At 41.1% G+C, this 14,588-nt stretch overlaps 1 protein-coding gene and 1 long non-coding RNA gene across 3 annotated transcripts; one reads left to right on the top strand and one right to left on the bottom strand.

Moving 5' to 3' along the window:
* Window positions 1-1,072: 1,072 nt before the first annotated feature.
* On the bottom strand, window positions 1,073-4,210 carry XBP1 (X-box binding protein 1). 2 transcript variants are annotated; one of them, XM_032199350.1, is made up of 5 exons: window positions 4,004-4,210; window positions 3,838-3,934; window positions 3,602-3,757; window positions 2,864-2,959; window positions 1,073-2,095 (listed from the first exon to the last, which is right to left on the bottom strand). In XM_032199350.1, exons 1-5 carry the CDS (start codon window positions 4,195-4,197, stop codon window positions 1,538-1,540), a joined length of 1,101 nt encoding a protein of 366 aa, XP_032055241.1. In that variant the 5' UTR covers window positions 4,198-4,210; the 3' UTR covers window positions 1,073-1,537. The 2 variants fall into 2 exon arrangements, with proteins under 2 accessions (XP_032055241.1, XP_032055240.1); XM_032199349.1 differs by having other exon boundaries at window positions 1,832-2,095; window positions 2,864-3,027; window positions 3,629-3,757.
* Window positions 4,211-4,544: 334 nt separating this feature from the next.
* LOC116496370 lies at window positions 4,545-11,067 on the top strand. Its single transcript, XR_004254008.1, has 4 exons — window positions 4,545-4,785; window positions 6,413-6,579; window positions 9,733-9,946; window positions 10,572-11,067. It is a non-coding gene; the product is annotated as an uncharacterized LOC116496370 (long non-coding RNA).
* Window positions 11,068-14,588: the final 3,521 nt, after the last annotated feature.

Genomic DNA, 14,588 nt, shown 5'->3' with positions numbered 1-14,588 from the left:
CTTGTCCAAAACATTATTTTTTAATTCTTTTTGCCTTTTTTTTTTTGAATTTATTAATTAGCATTATTGGAACTTCATATTAATTTTGTATTACTTTTGTCATCCTCATTTAACTGCTTGCTTTTCAGATTTGCAACATGCATTATGTACTAAGGGTCCTCTTGCAGTCACCCCATTTTCCAGTGTGAAAGTATAATAAGCTGTTTTCAGACTACCACAAATTTATTTTTTAAATCCAAGTTTGTTTTGCAGTTACTTTTTACTACTATCCAGTATTCAGACAGGGTATTTTATTAAAAAGTAAGTTACTTAAGTTTGTAAAACAAAGTCCTGTCGCCTTAAACATTAGTAACCCAATGCTCCTCCTTACCTCCCATAAGCTATTTCTGTCCAAATAGAATGCAAGACATGCAACAGAACTGAAAACAAGAACAGTTGTACAAACACCTGGAACAGCTCTTACTTGGGATACATCACAGTTTCTTCCCTATCAGTCCAATTCAAGTTTTTTTTTCTATACTGTGCCATTGCAACAAGTGGCTGAGAACAACAAAAACTACGTAGTCATACTGTTATATGTGAAATTAGCTCCTACAAAGTTGATTTTTGTTTCAGGAATTCCTGTGATAATGCAGAATCTATACCTTTTTTACCTTGTCTCGCTACTTCATGAGTACTAAACATGTGACTTGAAAAGCACTGACCTTCACTCAGCCTAGAGTATTCTGTACAACAAAAGTTACCAAGAGGAAGGAATTAGTTTTATTCAGACATCAAGCTACTGCCACTTGCATTCCCTATTATGGCTGCAGATTTTGCTCTATAGCATCTCTGGCCACCCTACAAACCTATCTATACTGAACAGCTTGCAACATCACGTGCTCCAAGACATGACAAAGGCTGCTAAAGCACTCAGCTACATGCACCACAGTAGTACCACTGGATCAGTAGGTGCATCAAGGCAGCAGAAGACCAGCCACTGAAAGGTCTAACTTCCAGAAATTTCTGTAGAGTTTCAGACTTCAGCAGGTACAGACACTCTCCCCTCCCCATTGAGATACAAGACAAGAAGTGAGCTGCATTGCACTTTAATTGCACCAATACAGTTAAATATTAAAATGGAGAAAGCAACTCTACATAGCAAATGGAAAACAAGCATTTACACAGTAAGTCCATAAGATGTACAGACTCTAGTTTTAACCCAGCTGTCTATACATGAAGAGACCATTAAAGCTTTCAGCATTAAAGAAAATGAATATTTTGATTTTCAGGTTCAGCCAAATTGCCAAGTTACTGAGAAAACAACTTCTCTCATAAGCCAACACTGGGTGAGGGGGTCAACAGACACAGGGGCAACACCCTAGTTTTTTTTTTTTCTTCATACAAGTAGAAATACATTGGCTATCACCCCACCTACCAGCATTCTTAGGTAGAAATGATAATTTTTCTGTATACACTTGATTTCCCACACATGCCCCTCAAAGGGCATATCCTGTTACCCTGCCAAAATAGTTAATCAGGGAGAGTTAACACTGAGTTAGACACTGATCAGCTGGGGAAATAGTTCATTTGCAAAGCTATCCTCCCAGGCATGGTCAGTATCAAGTGGAGAGGACATGTCACTGAAAGGTGACAGGGATCCTTCATATCCTGAGTCACTACCAGCATCCAACAGATTGCTTGAGGCTGCAAGGCTACAAGGAGAGGGAAGCAGATGAGAGATGCCCAGTTCTGGCATGAAGCTGTCTACGGGTTCCTCTTTCACAGACACTGGGATCTCAGCAAAAGCTTTGTCTTCAGATGGAGAGAGAGATACTTCCTCAATTTTCACTAGCATATTGGTTTGGTTGCTCATTTTAACAGGAATCTCCAATATTAAGGGCTTTGTGTATACATGATCAAACCTTATGAGTTCATTAATGGCCTCCAGCTTAGCTGATGGGGACCCCAAAGAGGGAGAGGGGGGGGTCGGTATGGAATTTGTTTCTCCACAGATCTCTTCCTCCAGCTTTTCCAGGCATGCTGATTCTGAATCAGCACATTTGAGAAACATCTCTGGGTCCAGACTGTCCAGAAAGCCCAACAGGAGATCAGACTGCAGAATAAAACACTGGTTTAGAAAGACAGCCTACAACTATTACAGGAAAACATCTGTTGCAGCATCAGTTCACCCTCACCTGGAAGTTAAAATATGCTAACATCACAGAATTAGGAGTTTTACCAAGCACACCACTTATCAGAACAGAAAATTACTTATTGTTCAGAACTTCTGTCCATTAGTTCTCTTGTAAGGGTACTAGAGATTTGTCAAACTCTGGATTAGATGTTCAATCTCTACTAGAAGCTCCTCAAAATCTTGGACCTATTGTATAAAAACACCATAGAATCCGCCAAGTCCACAGAGCAAGTACCAGAACCAGATGCAGGCAGATATGCCCGTGACTAAAAGCTGTGTAACCTTCCTGTCTTTAAGTTTCTAAAAGAGATTCACATTGGACAGTCTTTAAGTTCCAACAACCTTGTTAAATATCAGACATAAAGAAAATAATTATATGTTTTCAGCAACAGTAAAAGCACAGTATGCAGTTTGTATTTGCATGCTTTGCTGTAAGAACTAAGAGGCTATTCTGTGCAATATTATCTCACATTACAAAAGCCAGACTTGTTCAAGTTGCATTAACTTGTCTTGTACTCACAGGATCCCTAGCTGTCTTGAGCCCCAGGTATAATATTCCAAAGCTTAAAAAACAAGCTAACTGTGGAAAGTCATCAAGAAACTCTACATCAAGAAGTTCTCAACTGAGTCTTAAATCCACAGTGGTTCTGAATTTCATGGGCATTTAGGACAGAAGCAGATGCTTACCTCAGAATCTGAAGAGTCACTGCCATCAGAATCCATGTGGAATTTGTCAGAAATGGTGACTGCTGGGCCTGCACCTGCTGCAGAGGAACACGTAGTCTGAGTGCTGCGGACTCAGCGGACCCGGTCACCAACCCGATCTCATCCACTTGTGATTCCATCACGACCTGGACCAAAGAAAAAGCTTTGTCAGTCATCACATATGTTCTGGCAGACAATACAGCATCCTGAAGACCATTCTCTCTCTGCAAAGGCTTCCCCCATTAGTCTCTCCTTGCTTATACAGTAGCAGCCTGAAGCGATGAGGCCGCTTGCAAAAGTGACACAAACTTCTATACCTCTGCAAATCCACCTTGTTCACCACTTTTAATAGAGAGCTCAGCCTCTCACTATCTCCCCTGTTCTTCTGAGACAGCCACACATGACTAAGAATTCTTATTTCGCTTCCACAGCATAGTATAGAAATGCAGGTGACATAAAACAGCTTGGGACTAATGAGCTCACTATCTCCCACACTACCAATGGTGCTCGCTTAAGACTCGACAACTACTCAATCTGTGGGAAAGCCTCCTCTCGGAAGACAAGAGTATTTCTGGCACACAAAGCATGCTCTCTTCAGAGCATACCTGTTTCAGCCTGGAGACTCTCAACACTGGGATTATTGCTCCCTGGCATTACCGCACAGTTGCCTCCTAGAGCACAGCGACTCTTAACAGGCTCTGCCAAGAAACAGCACAAGACTGCCACCAAGAACACCGCAGTGCTCACCTTGGACTCGCTTTCTTTCTCTGTTTTCAGAACATCCAAACCCAGGCGGCAGCGGAGCTCCTGGTTCTCCAGGGAAAGGCTGCACGTCTTCTCCCGCAGGAGCTGGTTCTCCAGCAGCAGCTTCTGGTTCTGCAGAGAGCCGCGCAGGCAGGGGGGTCGCAGCAGGTGCCGCCGCAGCCACCCTCCCGCGGGGCCGCCGAGCTCCTTACCTCCTCCTCCAGCTCCACCACCTGCTGCTCCAGCTCCGTCATCCGCGCTTTCTTCCTGTCCCGGGCGCTCTGGGCCGCCACGCGGTTTTTCAGCTTCCTGCGGGGCACCGCGGCCGTCAGCACCAGCGGCCGCCCCGCCGCGCCGCGCCGCCGGCCCCCCACTCACCTGCGCAGCGCCTTCTCCTCCGGGCTCAGATGGGTGAGCCGCTGCCGCTTGCGGGCCGGCTGCGGAGCCCCCGGGGGGCTCGGGGCCGCTCCTGCCGGCAGGACGACGGAAAGGCGCCGGCCGGCGGCGGGCTCGGCCGCCTCGCCGGGGATGAGGAGCAGGCGCGGGGCCGCGGCCCCGGGGAGCGCTGCCATGGCCGGCGCAGGAGAGAACGGCCCGCGCCCGGCGCGCGCACGGCGCTCTGCGGGCGCCGCCGCCCCGCCCGGCTTTCTGCCGTCGTGGCTCTTCCTCATTGGCCGGGGCGGCGTGACGACAGGCCCGGGGCCGCCCGCGGCTGGAGGCAAGGCCGGGCGGTGATTGCATCAGACGCGGGGGTGGCCGGCGAGCGGCGGAGGGGCGAGGCCGCGGGGCGCCGGAAGCGGGGGGCCCGAAGCGGGGGGCGCGGGGGGATCCTCGCGGCCGGGCCCGCGTGGGGCCCTCGCAGGCGCCAGCTGCTGGGTCTGGTTGCGGCGCAGCGGGTGTGGGGGGCGCTCAGCCTGAGCAGCGTCAGGGGCACAGGGACCGAGTAGGGGCAAAGCGGCAGCACAGTAAAACTTGCATTTCTGACATCCCAGGTACCATCTGTCCCAAATCTCAACAGAAAGCAGGGAAAGGGCCAGCATTTGTGGGAACGCAACTGCTGGGAATGGACCTATGCTGGATGCTGTGCAAAGGGTATGAAAACAGAAGAGGTTTGTGACAGACAAGAAGAAGCTGCTAGGGAGCCTGCAGCAGTGCTCCAGGTGTTCTATTTTGAATTGAATGTGTTTATAAGCAGTAGCAATATGATGTGATAAGTGAAAAGTACCCTTTTCATATTATCTAACGGAGAACGTTGACAAAATGTAATGGGTTGATGTTAAATCCGAGCTGTTTCAGACCCAGACAACTACGCGTTTTGCAGCTAGAAAGCCTTGCAATGTCATGCATGTACAAATTCAGCTGTTCGGCAATGTGCAAGCAATAATAGGCAGTTTCCTAGGGCACTCTGTTTTGAAATATCAGCCATACCTCAGTGCCCTAAGCTTCCCGGGATTTGCTCACGGGCAGTTAGTTGCCTGTTACCCAAGTGGTTGTGAAATGTTAAAATTTTGGTTCCTTGAGTTTATTTCTGAAATCCACTCACACAGCGAGTTTAAAATAGATAAGATGTTAAACATTAAAGGAAAAACATTAGCTTTAAAAGTTCAAAGGCACTGCACAACTGGTGTGCTTGTCTGGAATTATTCCAGTATTGGAGTACTGCCAGGCTTTCACGATAACAAAGAACAAACTCTGCATTTGCAAGTTTTTGTTTGTTCTTACTCACTGCAGCATGACATTTAGCTAAGTCTAATAGTTCATGTTTCTACTGTGACGCTTTTGTGAAAATTGTGGCGACTTTTGATAAACCTTTTATTCTGAGTGCAAAAAAATTTGTTCTGGTCCTGCTTGGCCCCTCAGATACCTATAGTTTAACTGCTTCTCCTTTGTATGTCTCTGGGGTTTGTAATCATATTTATTCTCTAATTATATTCAAAATTAAAAGTTTTACTGTTTTCTAATGAAATACAGACCAATATTAATATATTTTTCTAATACGAGACATTTGTGTCAAATAGGTTGCACATTTTTACAGCAAATAAAAATGTTGAACACTTACAGCAGACAGGCTGCCCCTGCTTCTGCTGCTTTCTGATATTTGTAGCTATACTTCTAAAACTGGCCATGATGTGATTTATCATATAGATACCCAGATTTCTTAGCATTATGGCTGAAGAAAAACCCTAATTTTGTATCTGTATGTGACTTAATTTTTCTAATTTTAAAAAGAACCAGAGTAAAAGCATCGTTTTCCTTCTACAACCAACAGTTATGATCATGAGTAAACTTCAGAAGCACATATGTGCTGCTGGGGGTATAAGAGCCATGTAACAGTGGTATGTGACCAGGCTGGAACAGTGACAGAACTGGAAGCTGCCATTGGCATTGGTGGTTTCCACTTTTACTGAATATAATAATGGTATCCATTAACATGCTTGGTGTTAGTGGTAGCAGCTGGCAAAGGAAAGCCCTGAGACCTTCTGGTCTTGTCTTGTTGAGTAATTGTAGTAGCATTGCTCAGGCTAGCAGTGGTATAGTTACTGAGAATATGTTTAGGCTTATAAATATTATGTTACTGCCTTAGGATACATAGAATCTTTTATTAACTATATGGTAAGCTACTGGGTAAAAAGTGGAAGCGAAAAAGTTAAATAAAGCTTGTCTTGAACTGAGGCACCCTTTCAGAAAGCTTTAATTAAAGGACTTCAAGTTTAATCCTGATTTTTGCCATTCTTTTTTCAAACTTGCTGTTTACACGTTCCTTTTTTCATATTTCTGTTTTTTCAGTCATTGGATTCAAGCCTGTGATCCACATGACAGTACTCAAGTTATTCAAGAAAGCTTCTTACCCTGCCTTTTAGTTCAGCACCACCAGCTAAAGGATGTACCAGTGAGGATACTGTTGGCTGTCCTGCCAGAAACAACATTAGTTCCTGCCAACACACTTTTATGTGGTATGTTCAGGTGGCTGACCCACCAAAGGAAATAATTTTGTTTAACAAAGGTGGAGAGGCTTTCCCTTTGTGTAATATCAGATACAGAGAAAGAAATATGAGTTGAATGTTATCTACATGTGAAAAAAGGGTGAATAAAGGAGGGAAAGAGAATGGGAGAGTATAGAGAAAATATAGTTTAACTAATAGCCTGAGAAAGAGCTTGTTTGCCCAATGCCTGTCTAAAACATTTGGAAGGTGGCTTAGGGTGTCAAGCTCATGTCAACAGCTGGCATATTCCCAGCTCTGTATCAATAGCTGAATAAATGAGAAGGGGAACTGTTCTGCAGCCTAAAACGAGGTTATTCCAAACCCATAATGTTTGTAATATGCTTTGTATTCATTTTATTTATTCTTAAATTTCATCAATACACATTGGGGTGGAAGAGTGCATCTCTCAAAATTCTAGTTCTTTCAGTCTTCAGGTGGAAATTCACCTTACCTTTATATAAAAAACTCTACTAACATAGCTGCCGAGTTAATTGTTAGCTGGAGCAGGGGAAATGTTTCACTTCAGCCATATTACAGGTTTTTCTGGGGGTACTGGCAACACTATTTCTTCTGGTCTTACCAGTTCAGGCTTCTTGGAGACATGGAATTTTTTTAGCTCCTCTGGGTTTGAATGGAAGGGCTGCTCTTAATTCTTGTAGTGGGTCACAACAATTTACAGGTAAGGTGATAATAAAAGGTATAGCACTTTTCAGCAAAGGCTGTCAAGCCTAGCAGGAACAGTGAGATATCTGTTCCTCGGCAAAAAGGTGGTACTGCTATACTAAGATTAATTATGCAGAATCTGTATCCTTTGCTTACTGTGTGGGGCTGCCAACCTGTCTGCATTCTGTAGGAAGTGAGGTTGGCTTTGCCTTCTCTTTACAGTGTCTCAAGCAAGTGCTGCAGAAAGGTGATTTTTTGCTCAGCTATCATCCGTTCTCAATTAAGACTTATTATTGAGACTTTGCCTCCTTGGCTTCTATGATTGCTTCCAGTGTGTCACCGTAAAAGTGCGGAAAAGACTGAGTCCAGCTTCAAACCCTGGTCCTCATGCAAGCATCTTACAAACACTTCAGATGTTTGCATTCTATTTCTTCACCCTGATGTTCTGTCCACATACATTACTGGCACCTGTTACTACACAGAATTACAATGAACAATGGTAGGTCTGCCTCATTTCCATCTTAGGCATGCGTGGGAGCCACAGGTATAGTCTGGAGATTCTTACTCTGGTCATCATTATAGTGCAGTACTTTGACCCAAGTTGCTTTTGTGGTTGAGGGAGTGATCCTATCACATTTGTACCTTGAGTGATTCTTGTTACACCTTTTCTTCTAGTGCCTTTGGAATGACATGCTGAAGTTCTGTATTTTCTCCCACAGCTGTATTTTAGCCACTATAGACAGTGTATGTTCATTCAGATCACGTGCCCTGATACTGGAATTCCATCTCCACATCCCAATAGATTTTTTTCCCACCATTATACTGAAGCTTTGCTTCTGATTGACAAGAGAAGTCTGAGTTAACTCAGACATTCATGAAGATTGGCTAGAGGTTGGACCTTTTACAAGGCCTTTTTTCAAGGAAAGGAGGGTCTTCAATCATTTTCATTGGAATTCTCAGCAGACAAAGGCATGGAAACCCATCTTGCAGCTCCTCTAGGCAGTTTAGCAGCATTGCCCATGTTCAAAGAGGTTGTACTGTATTCTAAGTTTTCAGTAGGCATAAATTTCATACAGGACCTTATAAAAACAGGTAGGTGAAAAGGTAAGTTCTGAAAGACTGACAATAGATGCATGTATAGAAAGTGATTAACTTTTTAAAGTATGATTCTCCATTGTTACCCTGTCTTGTAATAACTTTTTTTGCACCACAGATTTTTTTTGTCAGCGAAATCATCCATGCTTCATGGCTTCTTAGTTTTTGTGTAATTCCTTATTTTACCATTGCAGAATACAAGGCAGCAGATTTATCTTAACATGCTCTGATGATATATAGTTTCTTTTTGGAGTAATAACAGTAAATTTAAGATCAAGTGACCTATATAATGAGGTCAGAATGTTCCCTGCATCTATATATTTCTTCTGTTCACTGGATTTCACTTGCATTATAGTTCCATTTACTTCATTTTCTTTAGTTTCCTCTAAAACTAAACAATTACCTGGTTTTAGGCAAGACCAGAATTAAACAAATATATACAGTTAAGTAGCGTTTACATTTTTTTTTGTCAATTTACTATTTATTTTATTTTTTTTCCCAGAAAACTGGCATATGTATTAAGTAACAGAGGTCTCCTTATAGAGGTAGCCTGCCAATCTCTGCTCTCATCTGAAAGCTGATTACCCCCACCCACCAGTCACAGAATACTGATTATTAAAGACAAATCTTACTTGTTTACAAAGAAATTTCAGTATTTTGAGGTAAAGAGCTCTTAGTCTGATTTGTGTTTTGTCTGACAGAAACAAATTTCTCCTGCTTATTCAGAGACTGGAGTAATTTCTCCTTTTAAGTTCATGGGAATTTAAAAGGAAAAAAGTTACAGACAACACTGTAAATGAAAGGGCAGTGAAGGGAAAGGAATGTTTATCAGCAACCCTATGCTACTAGTTCTGTAAAAATGAAACACTACTGGAAAGCTCTGCAAACATTGGTCATGTAAACAGAGTTTTATACATAGTGACTGGATGCCCTTGGCAAGATTTATGTCATCTGCCCATCCCTGAGAGACTCAACTGGGAATTAAACAGCAGTGCACCAGCTGGCAAGGAAAGTAGGCTCAGTTCAGGGAATGTGGTGGGTATCAGGGAACTATCTGATCTGTGAATGAATCTCACAGGCTAGGGGAGGTGGTTGTTCAGGGTCTTGTCTTGGGTCTGTGCTTTGTTCTGGCTTCTGTTTATAACTACCTTGCTTAAGAGATGTCGAGCCCATCCCTTTCCAACACCATGCCTTCATCCTTGTCTCTATCTCATTGCATGGATTCCCTTTTCCTTTATAAAGGTTCCACTATTGGCATCTCTGGTGCTTGGCTGTGACTTGTTTGACTGTAATACCTATTTCAATGATGTAGTTCTACTTCAGCTCCTTGGATGTTTTGTTTTGTTTTGTTTTGTTTTTTTCTAGCTTGGTCCTAAGCACAGTGTTCCACTTCAAAGATCTGCCAATACAGCTGATGAGAAAAATGCAGACCTGAAAGTTGTGCTGATTTTGCAGGATTTTGAGGTTCTGGAAGATGCCCCATTTTGACATAACTTCCAGATGTGATTAAGGTCTTGGCCAAACTAAAGGACAGAGTTCTGTGCTGCAAGTTCTCTTTAGAAGTGATGTTGTTTGAGAGGTAGTGTGTCCACTTCTGTGTATTGATGCATGATGATGCATTTGTGGTGGTAGTTACAAGTAAAAGGAAAAAGATAAAAGTACTATACTCAATTGAGATGATACTTTCAGTGCATCTTTAGGGGTGATGTTGCAGAACAGGCAATAAAAGAGAGACCAAACTTGCTGTTTTACTGTCCCAGTGAACTGGCAGCCTGCGTTCTGGATTCTGTGTAAATATTTAACATACTGAGTGAGATCTCTGAGGAAAGTAGCCAACTGTTGAAATCTCACATACCTAAAAGCTCCTGTTCCAGTAAATTTTCCTGTTTGCACATCCTGGTTCAGAACTGGAGCCTCTGCTTGGAAATACTCTGGGAGGTAAACAACTGTGCTTAGGAAAATTTGATGACTACTTCCTGCTGGCAAAACCTAGCTCTTTGGAGCAGTGCTAGCTTTTGAAAGGAAATACCTTCTCCTATTTCTTAGGCTTCATTCCCTGGGCTTTGGAATTCTCTTAGAACTTCAGAGTCCCTGAGAGTTCTGGCAACTTTATTGTTTTGTTGTTTTGAAATTATTTCCATACATTATTCTGCTTGAGTGCCTTCACCTAATTCTATATATTTTTTTTTTTTTTTTGTACACAGAAGCCTGTATCCAGCTGTCAGAAGAGAGCCACCATGAAAAGGGGCAGAGAAAAATTATCAGGAAGCAACAAGTTAGGAATGAGTTCAGTCTCAGCATAAGTTCAGCATGACCCAAAATGTGAGGAGCGTTATCAGAATTGTATGCCTCCTACCTCATACCTTTTTACTTTGTTGAATGCTCTGGTGCTCACAGAGGGGCAAGCCTATTATCATTCCTTTCTGGTAACTTCATTTGCTCTGTTAGCACTTGATCTTAATGATGATTCTCAAGTAATTGATCTGAGACAGTTGAAGCTCTTTCTATGCTAATTAAATGGATTGTATACTAGTAATTGAATGTGGAAAATGAAGTGTTTTTGGGTGATTAATTAAAAGTTCCTGTCAGAGTTTGTAACTTAGGTGAGTCTTTAATAGGTAAGTTGAAATAGAGTAAATAGTTGCTTCATTCACCTTTGCATGAATGAATCAATTTTTAATGTAGTAATTTTTTCTTTTTAGCCAGTCCCAATTTAATTGCTTTTTTTTTTTTTTTTTTTTTTAAGTCAGAAGTCTATTTGTTGGCTTTAAACTTAGTAGCGTGGGATTTGTCCATTACTATTAGTATCAACAGCTGGCACATTATGCACACTAATTACAGGCTTTGAATTTATTTTGTATTGTTTATATATTGTTCACTTTAAATAGTGGTTTGCTTGAGGTAGGGGCTGCAAGAACAGCAATTTGTACCATACATTGACTCCAGAAACACTAGTCACGATGTTAAATTGAGAAGTGTTTATAGTCCTAAGGCTTCAAATAAGTTTGGAGTTGTGAAAGCTTTTCCTGGTTTTTAGTGTGCTTTGTACCAAGACTGTGAGTAGCTTTGCTTTTCCAAGTAATCAGATGAATAAAAACTTCTGATTATTGTAAAAAAATCACTATTTATACAAAGCTCTATGGAAAACATCAGGTTTCACAAGACAGCTCAATGACACAAATTTAGCTACTGTATCAGGACCAAACTTGCTCAGGTGTGCAGTACTTGCCAAGACCAAGCTCTGCTTGAATAGAAAGCAACAGCACAGGAAATACTCCATGTATCTAATTCTGCTTAAAACTTTGTTTATGACAATTGCAGTAGCAAGAACCAATTTTTCATTAGGAATTACTGGTACTGGAAAGTGAATTTATGCAGGTGGATGCAACTAAATTGCCCTTGTTTGCTTCTTTTTTTTTTTTTTCTCAAGGCATATTAAATTTAACCTTTAACTTTTTCTCTTTGCTGCTCATCAGTTAGTATTTAGATTGTATGTAAATGTTTTTCAGAAATATGTGATGTATGTTATTTATATTGAATGCTTTTTCAAAGAGAACGAACTGCTACATGCTATTGTAGGAATTATGCAGCTGCCACCTGGACCACGGTTCCAATTATGCTGTAGCTACCTGTTTCAGGAATTATGCTATCACCACCTCTGACTTCACTTGGTTCAACCCTAATTGAATGCCTCAAGTCGAATCAGCTCATTATTATAATAGTGATTTTTTATTAATATAACACTTGACAGTTTGAGCTGGGTGCCTCCAAGGAGTGACCTATATTGTCCGATAGCCTTCTGATTTATAGTCCTCACTCCTCCACATCTCCTTTGCACGCTATCTGTGTTATCCAACAGCATTTCTGGGCCTCGGCCTTCACCTTCTACTGATAGGTCTCTTTCTGTCTCCAGGCCTTTATTTGTATTTATGACTTCTCTTTTTCTCTTATCTCAAAGTTAGGAAACTTTGTAGTTAGTCTTGTTCCTACTCCCTTGTATTCTAGTTTCAACTGGTTCTGGGTTACTGGTTTCTCCATTTAAAAACAAAAGGTTAAAAGTACATTCCTATAGCCTTAAGGCTCCCTCAACTTTAGTGTTGAGGTGCTAAGCTGTTACGTATTTCTTTTTCTACAGTCTCCTTTTGTTTTTATTAGCATACCGGCTACTTATATGGGTGTTGAATAACAATAGCCTCTAATATAAGTTGATTTTTGGTTACAACACATGTTTCAGTAATGTATATGTACGATGATACCTGTAGAGATACCTGCAAAAGTAATAACCCATATGCTGTGGTCCACCTGCAATTTCATCTGTTTTCCTCTAATTTCATAGTACTTTGGCTAAAGGTGTCCCCTTTTCTATGGTAGGTATATGTCCCACTTCAGCATGCTCCCAGAATTTAACCTGTATTTAAAACATAAATTTAAAACTCACCAGTCAGCACTTCTCATCCCCAGGGCCCTGAGTGAACTCACCTGATGCCAGCAAATGGACAGTTGGAGGTGAGAGGGTCTAATGGTGGTTGCCCAGGGTCCTATCTAGGTCACCAAAACTGTTGAAGAAATTACACCACTGCTCCCATTAATACAGGATTTAATGCAAAATTACTTTACTGTCGTCATTCTTTTGATCTGACCCTAGGGTCCCATGGCTTAAGAATCAGGTAATATTTTGAAAGATGTTTATTAGTCTCATACAATTCTACAGCTCGAGATGGATGCCTCTCAGGGACCCCATTTCATATTGGCTTTGGTTTTATGTAGTTTTTATGAAGTAACCTCCCTATAGCAGCACTGTCAGTGCCCTGCTGTTCTCCAGACAGTCATTATTGTCTGGGGTCTCCTTGCTTCTCAATTCATTCATCTGTGGTTTCCTTGGTGGTATCTTTGGCCTGAGGCCTTTTCAAGTTTGTGCATATTTCCCTTATCTGCTGGTCAAAGCTAGTTCTTCTGATCTTAGCTATGCAGTTTCACACCAATGTTACAAGTGTAGTTTCTCATGGCCTAAGGCTTGATTAACTTTAGTGCTAAGCAGCTAATGCTAAGCAGTCTGCTTTCTACAGTGATGCCATGATGAACACATAAAATTAACAATAATCTAGGATACAGTGAAGTTGTAACTGGAACTGAGTAGAGCTGATGCATAGCAATTGGGGGGGGGCAGGTTTAAGAATACAGAGAAAGACATTTGTGTGGATGTATTTGAAGGTACTTCTTGCAGAATGAAGGGATATTGCTTCCAAAGATAATTTTGGAAAACTTGGCTCCAGGTGTTCTTATTGATTCTTTCTGTCCTTGTGAAGATTTTACATGAGCAAATAGCTTATAGTAACAATTATAGTTTATTTCTTAGTACTCGTTTTTCTTTCTTTGCTTAGATAATCTCTTGTGCCTGCCCTGAAGGAATCAGTATATCATGCATATCTGTACTGCATTGCAACTCTCATATAAACTTGTGCTGTATATTGCACAATAGTTTGCAAAAAGAAAAGGCTGCAGTTAACTAAATAAGGATATTTTTAGTATGGTTTAACATATTTCAGTTTTGCAGGTCTGATTCATTATTATCTTTTCCCTTTGGTAGACAACTGTACTTCTACAGAAAGAGTGAAGGGTTCCTAAACCAGAATGTTTGCACTTCATACAGATTTAAATAAATACACATTGTTCAAGACATTGGAAACCTTAATTTTTCAAATATTAGCAGGGAATTTTGTTAACTTTTTATTTATTTTTTAATCATTGAAGCTGTTGTGGCTAGTCTGTTGATTAATTTGGATTGTTTCAATGCTGGTTAACATAGAAAAATTGTGTTTCCCATTTTTAACTTTAAATAGAAAGAGAAAGTCACGGATAGATGACATTTTTTCTTAACATAAACTGCCACAGTGTTTTCTGTTTTTTTTTTTTTTTTAATTGAGCTGACAAGTGACAATAGCTTGTTAATTTATATTAGAGTAATTGATGATAATGATGAAAATATATCTTTGATAAATATTAAAAGCATTTTGCCCATTTCAGTTGGCCTTTTGTTCATAACTGCAATAGTAAAATTTGAGTGCATGAAAATGAAGGGTATGAGAGGCATCTTTAATTCAGACTAATGTTTCTGGAGATATTTTGGCACATTTCATACATACCTGGTGAGTTTTGCCAGTGGACAAAGGAACTTCTCTAGCTCTTCGAGTGTAGGAGGTCACCTACTGGTTGCTCAGCTT

The sequence above is a fragment of the Aythya fuligula genome, chromosome 17, assembly GCF_009819795.1.
Source record: "Aythya fuligula isolate bAytFul2 chromosome 17, bAytFul2.pri, whole genome shotgun sequence".
Classification (NCBI taxonomy): domain Eukaryota; kingdom Metazoa; phylum Chordata; class Aves; order Anseriformes; family Anatidae; genus Aythya; species Aythya fuligula.
This window is presented reverse-complemented; position numbering and strand designations above follow the sequence as displayed.